Source organism: Erpetoichthys calabaricus, chromosome 12, assembly GCF_900747795.2.
Source record: "Erpetoichthys calabaricus chromosome 12, fErpCal1.3, whole genome shotgun sequence".
In the NCBI taxonomy this organism is placed as follows: Eukaryota; Metazoa; Chordata; class Cladistia; order Polypteriformes; family Polypteridae; genus Erpetoichthys; species Erpetoichthys calabaricus.
Window position 1 is genome coordinate 68,422,087 of NC_041405.2, and position 10,859 is coordinate 68,432,945.

At 36.2% G+C, this 10,859-nt stretch overlaps 1 protein-coding gene across 1 annotated transcript; it reads right to left on the minus strand.

Moving 5' to 3' along the window:
• Window positions 1–359: 359 nt before the first annotated feature.
• Window positions 360–1,965, minus strand: LOC127529961 (uncharacterized). The gene is made up of 5 exons (XM_051935381.1): window positions 1,961–1,965; window positions 1,661–1,800; window positions 1,433–1,563; window positions 862–1,171; window positions 360–451 (listed from the first exon to the last, which is right to left on the minus strand). Exons 1-5 carry the CDS (start codon window positions 1,963–1,965, stop codon window positions 360–362), a joined length of 678 nt encoding a protein of 225 aa, XP_051791341.1.
• Between the last annotated feature and the right edge of the window lie 8,894 nt (window positions 1,966–10,859).

Below are 10,859 nucleotides of genomic sequence, written 5' to 3' on the forward strand. Positions count from 1 at the left end.
TATTAGTATAAAGTAATCAAAGATAAGAAAAAAAATATTAAACTGTAAACACAAGATAAGCATGAATAAATATTTCAGATTTACCACATCTTTACTCCTTGCGGTTAGATTTTCATTTTTTTCCCTGGGGGAGCTGTGGACAAAAAGCTGAAAGATAGAAGTGAATTACAAAAAAAACATATAATTACAAAAAAAACAGCAACTGAGTTTCTACACAATACACTTGCTAGTTAGCGGTTTATACAGAACATTTGGGTGAAACATTATGACAACTGTTTTACTTTAAGTGCTACTTACACTACATTTCACTATGAAAGGTTTAGCTGTGGTGATTATAAATGAATAAACCTATTAATTAATTAATTGTGTACCATGGTATCATTGAGAAAGTCCTCTTCTATTTTATGTTTTGGATGAATAGTCACTTCTTCAGGATCACTACTGTCATTTTCTGCAAAAATATTAGTTAAATAATTAAAAGTTAACCAACAACTAAAAATGCAGAATTGTATCCTAAACAGTTGATTATATATACTCAATAATAATGTACAAGATGCTCAAATTCATCATGCATATATTTTCAAATAAATCACTAAAAACCACTATATTTATTTTCTTTTTTGATAGTCATTTAAGTAATAAACATACTTAGATACATCCTTAAAAAACTATGAAAAATGCAATTTTTTTACATTTTTAAACAGGTTGTCACAAGTTTTGCATAAGTAGGAATTAATCAACCCATCAAACTGTATAAGTTATTTTTACTACTATTTACAGAACAATTAACTTTTAAAAATTAACTGTGATTTGTAATTAAATATACACAAATACTTAAATATTAATTGATTCTGAACCTACCTAATTTATTGTATTCAGCCTCTGGGCAGATGAAGAATGTTATTCTGTTAAATTGTTTGCCAATTTCATTTTTGTAGTTTTGCAGTATAAAATTATTTGCAGATCCTGGTATTTTATTAACAAGACTCCCATCAGCATACAAAAGCACATATGGGCCTGGTGGTAAATCATTGTTGAATGTGCAGAGTTTTGTCTCAGCGGCATGCAAAAGTTCATTTTTGGAACTTCTTGAAGAAATTCGAAGTGGTAATGTCCTGCCTCTTTCTTTTTTTAACATTCCTCCACACTCCCTCATAATTCCTACATTAATCTACGTACAGAAAAAAGAAATAATGAAACAACATCATAAAATAAATAAAAAGAAAGTAGTTTTGCATAAACTAGATTAGAACTGCGAAATTACAATCAGAATTTAAAAAACGTATTTGTGTTAATTTATACATTCATTCATATGTTTTATAAAAAATACATGAGTAAAACGCACGTAAATAACGATGCCTTTAATTGGTAATTGAACAGATTTTTAAAAAATATATTTCACGCGTATAATATTTAAAATATTCAGACGTACCTGTACACAACTTACTGCATCCTTCTGAGACTTTCTTTTAGTGGTAAAATTAACGGATCTTTCTTTGTTTTTTATTTCTTTGAAACGAAAAAACTCCGTCAGTGTTGGAGAATTTTCAGGATGCTGACGTCCTAAACATTTTCAAAAGGGTTATTCGCTTTAGCGCGCACAAAGTACTGTAGCGAAAAAATTACACATACTCGTACTTAAATGCAAGAGACATATTACCTGTTGGTGGTCCTCCCAGCGCCGCGGACGATTGGTCACCTGACGGCAGAAAGGCAAGTGATCGCCCACAGGTGGAACAAAATGCTGGCGCCACGCCCGTGCCCAGCTGACTGCCACAGTAGGAACAAAACATTGTCTGCCTTTGGAGAATGAGAATGTTTGTTACAGGAAGAAGTAAAGCATTTGTAACAAAACAGTAAAATAAATGGTAAACCCAATAGCAGGACTTCTCTGTTTCAGTTGATGGATGACAACGGACACTTCGTGCTCTGACCTCGTAGGGGACCCAAAGCCACCTACCGCATCGTCCATACCCCCCGTGTTTGCAATACCACATGTGTTTGCACACTCGACCCACAAAATGGGACCCACAACCAAATAAAGAGAAAGAAATCCATGCGCGTTTTCGCACTCTAAACTTTTATGATAAGAAAATATCCTATTAATAGCCTAACACTTCGCGAGGTGTAAGAAGAAGCCGACACGACAGGAAGTAGCCGCAGTTATCTAGTTCAAGTTTGACATTTTTATTTTAAAAGTTTATGAAGATGTTAAACGTTTTGCTCAGTTTCCCAAAGAAATGTTTTCGTTTTTTAATTACCAGGAAGTCACAAAAACTGTAGTTGTGAAAGGTATATATTTAACAAGAACAACCAGTATTATGTTCGTCGTTTCGTATGAAATCTGGGCAGTTATTACAACCAACCATGAACACCCTTCGCTGAAGCGGACTTTCCCGCACTTAACATGTTAAATGCTCAGGAGATAAACGTTTACAGACCCTTGCAGTCGCCACAATGCATGTATACAGTATAACCTATACGTTTAAAAATACAGCATATTCTGCATTTCACCTTTAAATGTGATCAGTTGAAGATTAGTCCGTTGCACAGATTTCTCTTCCAACTAAGCATGCACAGATTTCGTTCTGAAAATCTCATTTCCGGTGTGGACATTTCCGTTTTCAAAATGCTGTTTCCATTGTGAAGTTCACTTCTGTTTTCAGTTTTTGTTGATTTCATGTTGCGGCCTCTTAATGTTGATTTCATGTTGTCGTTTTTGTTTATTTCACGCTCTTTCTTTTGGTTAATTTCACGCTCTCACTTTTTGTTAATTTCATGCTCTCACTATTTGCTAAGTTTATGCCCTCACTGTTTATTGTTGACTTCATGCTTTCATATATTAATTAATTTCATTGTGTTTTTTTTATTTTGTTTTTTCATTTGGTTTGTTGTTGATTTTGTGTTTGTGTTTTGCCCCTCAGAGCCACCGTAAAATTGTCTTTCTTTTTAATTTTCTGAAGTAACTAAAAGGAATTATTTTCTATTACAAAATATTATTTCATTATTACATTACCTTCAGTTGGCATAATATATATGTACACATTACTTTTTTGCCAAAAATGTTTTTCATTTCACAATAACATAGTTTCACATTTTTACAAACAGCATTTTATCTAATCTGTTCTTTCACTTCTCGATGTCCTTTTCATAAGGCCAAGGTCCTTTATCTATTGGCACAAAATAGACTGGAACCACTCACTAATTAACTTTAATAATCAGTCATTTTTCCCATGTCAGTAACGACACTTTATTCATATTATGAAACAAATTAATGCATTTGCTTTAGTGATCACAATAGAATATTTCAGGAGATGACAGAAATACTTTCACACACTGAACTCAAACGGCAGACCTGGGGCAAAACAACAAAAAGTAAAATAAGCGTAGGTTTTATAATCAAGGTACTAAAAACACCTCCAGATATCAGCCAAGATTAGATCCAAAGGAACATTGATGTCTGTCTATTCTATTCAGAGCATTAAGCATATAAACTAAAACAGAGAACACTGTTGTATACCATAAAACATAGAAAAGGCTATTTGTCTAAACAGAATATTTATTTGTTTTTTTTTCTTTTGCTCTTTTTTTCTTAATTAAGGGAACAAATTGAAGAATAGAAGAGAAAAAATATACATAAAAAAGTTGATGACCTTTAAAACAACAGACTTAATAGTCCCTGATACCTACTGTATATAAACATGATTTTTCTTCTTTAAAAACACACAAAAGCAGATTATACTTGGTCACCTTTTTCTTGATGTTTTTCTCAAAAATTATTATATTATTCTTAAATAAAAATGGTTAAGTAACATCCAGTGTAAAACAAAGTACTTACAGCCATTTGCAACTTGTACTAACATGACTATCGTATACCCTATTTTAAAAATCGTTAACCTTAATGCTTTCAAATGATTGTTTTGTTATTTAATTTGTAAGTAGCAATAAACCACATAAGAGCCAAAATGGGAGGTTAATTAGTGAATTTATGACACTGCCAGATTAGGATCTTATTGAAATAAAAGTACCAACTATCCACAGGCCTTAGTTTTTTTGTAATGAGAAATTATACTAAGATTAAATTATATTCATTGTTGCTGTGCAATCATGTTGTTAGTCTGCCGCATTAAAATGAATGTCATATTACTCATGAAGAAGTGAACTCTGATAATCACCAAAAATACATTCAAAGAGAGAAATTTCCAATTGAAATGGAAGCTCAAAGAGGTCCTATCATTAACACTAGAATCCCTGAAGCCTATGAAAAAAAAATTCCTCTGCAACTCTCCATTTTGTTTTGTAAATGTGTCAATCAGCACACGTTGCAGAGAAGATTCTTAGAGATCAATTTTGTTTATCTCAGTATGAGGTGCCTGGAATTGTAGAGGGTAAATAATATATTGTCATTTGGAATGCATACATTTCATGTATGTTCCGTGTCTACAATGATCTGTGTAAATGTAGGATGACAAGAAATGTGAGAAATGCAAGAAATGCTGAACACATAACTAACAAAGAAGTATTTTTTATATTTTAGTAATAATTGACAAAATGTAGACATTAAGTGTGTAATGTGTGAAGACTGAAGTCCAAATATCAAATAAACACTTTCACAAGAGGTACAAATATAACAAAAAAGTATACTATTATTCAAGAATATAACCCTAGAAAAAGGAATTGGGTTAGGGTACGACACTGACACGGCTGCTTGGGTGGCGCAGCAGTAAGAACTGCTGACTTGTAATCAAGAGGTTACTGGTTTGATTCCAGATGCGTCCATTTTGAGTAATAAGCTGCTCTTATTGTTACTATAGGATAAAAACATATATTTGATTTGAGTCTGTAACAGCCAGTGTAAATTTATGGTGCTTCTGATATCTTTCTCCGATGTAGAACCCTCATCCTCATCTGAGTTCACCTCTGTTATATCATGCCTTTCTTTGAAAACAGTAGTATCAGATTTTTTTCGGGGGGGGGCATGAATGTGACTGAGAGAATAAAACTGAAATAAAAAAAAAAAGCTAACTTTTACTAGCACCATAAATTTACACCGGCTGTAGCAGCACTACTTACAAGCGCAAGAAAGTGTGTGAATGAATATGAATAATGTTGCATCAGTGCCACAATGTTTTCCGAAATGTACTATACAGGTCATAAAATGAGTTATTCCAAATATCATATATACCTAGGTCTCTGTTTTTTTGTCAGTGCGGCTTTGATATCATGGACCATAAAGTGCATAATAATTCAGCGTGAGCATGAACACTCAATAAAACTGAATAAAAAAAAAATTTAAGTGATGGTGAGATACGAAGAAGGCAGATTCACCAGCGTTTGTGTGTCTGCTTTTATCCCTCCAGATCAGAGAATTTCTAATTCCATTGTCTCAAAACAGTAACCGCGTCAGATCTGGGGCGGGGGCTGGGTGTTGTATCGTGATCGTGACTGAGAGAGTAAAAGTGAAAAAAAACGCTAATTTTTACAAGCACTATAAATTTACACTGGCTGTTACAGACACAAATCAAATGTATATTTTTATTGTATAATATTAACAATAAGAGCAGCTCACTACTCTAAATGCTAAATTTTCCAGGTAGCTGGTCTTGAACTCACAACATCCGGATTATAAATTGGCAGTTCTAACCACAGCACCACGGAAGCTGTTGTATTGTACTTACACCTTTCGTGAAAGTGTTTATTTGATATTTGGCCATCAGCCTTCACACATTATACAGTTCATGTCTACATTTTGTTATTTATTACTAAAATATGAAAAACATTTCTGTTTTAACGATGTGTTTACTGTACATAGATTGTTGTAGACACAAAACACACATCAAATTATTCCCCTTACAATTCCGGCTAGCTCACTCCCAGATATTCAATCAAGGCAGGAACTGGGAGAACTTCTTGCCCATTCTGAGGTGGTGGGGGGGGGTGGGGGGGGTGGTATAGCAGGCTGCTTGCTGCTTATCGTCACATTTAGAAGAAAAAAAAGACGCTGACAGAGAGGCACGAAGGGATTTAAGGTAGACCGGATTTATGAGTTTTTTCGTTGGCTCTGGTAATTCTAGTGTTAAAAGAACTACAATTCCCAGCAGCCCCGGAAGAATTACACAATTTGGTGGCTTGAGAGTGGCATGGGAAGTGCTGGGTGGGCGAATAATTAGGCATGCTCTTTAAAAAAAGAGACAGAAAGATGCTAAGGAGAAAATTCAGATCATCTGTGTTTGTTCGTTTCTACACTTCTCACCCACTCCCCCGAAAGGAATACAACCACTATTGGAATACAGTTTCATTCTGGGTTTATGTACTGTCCTGTACCTGCTTGTTCGTGCATTTGGGAAACGCTCCCAACTTCTAAAGGTCTTGACATGACAAAAGGAACTTGACAGGAAAACTACCATATCATTCAGGAAACTGTTCACTTGGCATCTAAATTCATTCCCACCATCATCCACACCTGCTTGCTGGACTGGGTTTTGGATGTCATTAGTATTGACTGATTATAATCAAGTGCGTAATGTTTTGTTCAATTTCATTTGTGCAGTGCTTATAAATTATTAAAGATTCAACAAGTATTTATTAGAATTAATTGAATGTTAAGCAAAAAAAAGATTTTGAAATAATGAAAATTTAAAATACAGCAATATTTATTACAATAATTGGAACTATTACTAGGGTTTTTTCACAAGGGGAGTAAGAGCAACAATTTTGAGACTGATCTGGAACAGTAACGAGATCAAGCTGACAAGTGGATGAAGTACTTCCATTGAAGTAAGCATTATGATAGTTTGTCATTTTGGGGGAAATGGTCATTTAGAAGGGTCTTCAATTTAAGAGTGTAAATTACCACCAATGTTCTTTACAGAAGAAAGTAAATCGCTCTAGGATTGCAAATATTTGTCAAATGTGAAGGAAAGAGCTTTAGAATATCCCCATCATCCCCAGTGATAATTATAAATTACTAAGCACAGCTGGCTACTGAGAGTATTTCCTTATATTCAGTCAAGTGATCATCATACTTTTGAGTATGTATAGTCAGGCCAGTTCTTTTGGACATGTGTTTCAACCAAAGCCCATCTGCTTTCTTTAGATGGAATTCTGCCATATACTAGCTGCACTGTAATTAGACGAAACAGTGTGGGCTTTATCAGGAACAAGACTGTCAAAAGAATGAAGTAAGTATTTATTATAATTGAAAACAAATTCAACAGGGAAAAACTGAATGTCAAGAGCAGAATTCATGTTAAGAAGGAAAATAGATCAAAAAGTTGGGAGATTTTTTATATTATCAAGAAATAATGCATAGAACTTTTATCTGTTTTAATTGGACTAATAATAAAACTAAAAGCTTTTTGATCAAACACAGAAACAAGCTAAAGAAGAATACACCATAACCTTGAGAGAAAACCAATTTACTGTATGTAGTATTGCAGAATCACAGAAAAAGCGCAGGCAGAATTTGCAATTGTTTATTAAAGTGACAAACCAGCAAAATATTGGTGGAGGTGGCAGTAACTGATCTAAGAGAAGACAACAGGTCAATATTTAAGTTTCTAGATTGTTTAGGAAATGATATAGTGTAACAATTATGAAATGCTGACAAATATAATAATATAAAAAACAAAGCCATACATTTTAGTTTATAGCCAGTTTTTGTGTATTGTGACAATACTACAGCCTCCTCTAAAACTTGGAGGTACAGATTCATCCAGGAGGGTCATCTAATTAAATTAGAAACAGTCACTAGATTGTTGGCAGGGTTCAGTCAAATAGAAAATACTAGCGTTTGTCTCTTGGCTAAATCCATGAATAAGCATGACTTCATTATAATGAAACCAAACAATAAGTAAATTGCTTAGGAGAACCTTTGATTTAGACTTGAAATAGCCTTCCTCTGAATATCACACAGGCCTTGTGATACTTGCACCTTAAGAACCTTTGACAATATCACTTCCCACCTTCCCTTTTGTGCTGTCAAATCTCATCTTTGCAGAATTAGATACCATCTTTGATAGAGAGTAGTGATGTGCAAACAATCCTCAATTTTAGTGATTTGATTAATTTCGTTCAGTTCACCAAAATGATTGGAGTCTTTCAATCACTGATTCATTCACTTCAAAAACAACGACAAGCTATTTTGCAGTTTAAAATCTACAATAACTTATAATATCTGTAATAACTTTAACCACCAAAGGTATCACGTCCTAGTGAGCTGAATGACTTTCGGCCTGTTGCTCTGACATCACATGTGATGAAGACCATGGAGAGGCTGCTGCTTCACCACCTTAGGCCACAGGTTCAACACGCCCTTGACCCTCTGCAGTTTGCAAATCAGGAGAAGGTGGGAGCGGAAGATGCCATCATCTATATGCTACACCGATCCCTCTCTCACTTGGACAGAGGCAGTGGTGCTGTAAGAATTATGTTTCTAGACTTCTCTAGCGCCTTCAACACAATCCAACCTCTGCTCCTTAGGGACAAGCTGACAGAGATGGGATTAGATTCATACCTAGTGGCATGGATCGTGGACTATCTTAAAGACAGACCTCAGTATGTGCGTCTTGGGAACTGCACGTCTGACATTGTGGTCAGCAACACAGGAGCGCCACAAGGGACTGTACTTTCTCCGGTCCTGTTCAGCCTATATACATCGGACTTCCAATACAACTCGGAGTCCTGCCATGTGCAAAAGTTCGCTGATGACACTGCTATCGTGGGCTGTATCAGGAATGGGCTGGAGGAGGAGTATAGGGACCTAATCAATGACTTTGTTAAATGGTCCGACTCAAACCACCTACACCTGAACACCAGCAAAACCAAGGAGCTGGTGGTGGATTTTAGGAGGCCCAGACCCCTCATAGACCCAGTGATCATCAAAGGTGACTGTGTGCAGATGGTGCAGACCTATAAATATCTGGGAGTGCAGCTGGATGATAAATTAGACTGGACTGCCAATACTGATGCGCTGTGCAAGAAAGGACAAAGCCGGTTATACTTCCTTAGAAGGCTGGCTTCCTTCAACATCTGCAATACGATGCTGCAGATGTTCTATCAAACAGTTGTGGCGAGCGCCCTCTTCTACGCAGTGGTGTGCTGGGGAGGCAGCATTAAGAGGAAAGACGCCTCACGCCTGGACAAACTGGTGAGGAAGGCAGGCTCTATTGTTGGCATGGAGCTGGACAGTTTAACATCTGTGGCAGAGCGAAGGGCGCTCAGCAGGCTCCTATCAATTATGGAGAATCCACTGCATCCACTAAATAATGTCATCTCCAGACAGAAGAGCAGCTTCAGTGACAGACTGCTGTCACTGTCCTGCTCCACAGACATATTGAGACAGATTGAGGAGATCGTTCCTCCCCCAAACTATGCGACTCTTTAATTCCACCAGGGGGGGTAAACGTTAATATTTAACATTATACATAGTTATTGTCTGTTTTTTTCACCTGTATTATTATCATTCTTTAATTTAATATTATTTATTGTATCAGTATGCTGCTGCTGAAGAATGTGAATTTCCCATTGGGATTAATAAAGTATCTATCTATCTATCAAACAATATGAACAATATAGAAAGCAAGCAACAAAATAAATTATTCACACATAATAATAATCATATAAGCACACATTTTTGTAGCCAAGATGTTGAAAGAAACACAACATGTGAGTGCTTACATATTTTAAGTAAATAAAACTGATTTCAGTTTTGGATTAATCTACCACAATTTTCCTCTTTTATATCCCATCCTTTCTGATGCAATCTCCCATACATATATCATCAGTGCACTGATCTGAGATTCAATGTACTGTGGGTCTCTTGTCTGCAGTTTGTGAACAAACTAGCAATGGTTCTCCAGATCACTAGGGGCATATTGGTTCATTCAATCAGTCAATGTACTGAGATGGTCATAGCCACTCATTCAGAGTGAACCAATCAATAGGAGGTGCTTGGTGTCATCTATTGAGTCAGTTATTGGCTAGTTGTTGTCATGACCATTTTGCTGTGCATGCCTCGAAAAGATTCGTTCTTTAAATCTTTCAGGGTGGATGTCGACTTTTATCGAAATTCAGGGGGTACAGGACGGTAATCAGCTGACAGAACTCCAAGTTATGTTTTAGGTTGACTGTCTATAATAGAAAGAAAGTTAGCTTCATTGATTTGACCTTGATTCCCTGCATGTGCCTGAGTAGCAAAAAGCCAACAACCTCTAAAATGGCATTGGCATCTGCCAAGAGACCAAAGTGAATGCACAAAGAAAAATACTCTGTAGATGATGCTTTACCTATTATTACTGAATTGGACTCTGACTTGTTGGACTCTGAATTTGATGCAAGTTATCTGGAGATGGAGAATGAAAACAAAAGTGAGGTGCCAGCATCAGCTGATCAGTTTGCAGTTGATTGTGGTGCTGAACACGTCTGTGTAGCTGATACCCCTACAATGTTCACCTGGGAGGACAGCCACTTACGATGACAACAGGTAAAAGCCAGATTGTGCCACCCTGCTACTTCCACAACCACTCAATGATAGCCAAGCAGCTGGCCCACCACCCATTGCTGCTGGCCATTGAGCCACCCCCACACAGCTATTGCTGGCACAGATATGCCAAACAGGTGCCAACAGCAGCCACAGCACGCAGAAACAGATGTTTTGTGTTGATTTACGTGTGAGCCCATTGCTTTGTGTGCTTTTCAGAAAAATGAGTTTTTGGAAAAAAATTTCAGCCCTCGAAGAGTTAATGTCATTAGTACCAGTATGTTTGTTCAGAGACCAAGACAAGTAGAAAAGAACTAGTTAGTTTGTTCATTGCGCATCACTAATAGAGAGACTAAACCACTGGAAGAAGAGATGCATA

What these genes read in the sequence shown, in the direction of transcription:
- LOC127529961 (XM_051935381.1), bottom strand. An exon ending in ATGCAGTAAGTTGTGTACAG is followed by an intron (nt 1,172 to 1,432) that starts GTACGTCTGAAT and finishes TTCTGTACGTAG; the next exon opens with ATTAATGTAGGAATTATGAG. An exon ending in GGCTGAATACAATAAATTAG is followed by an intron (nt 452 to 861) that starts GTAGGTTCAGAA and finishes ATATTTTTGCAG; the next exon opens with AAAATGACAGTAGTGATCCT.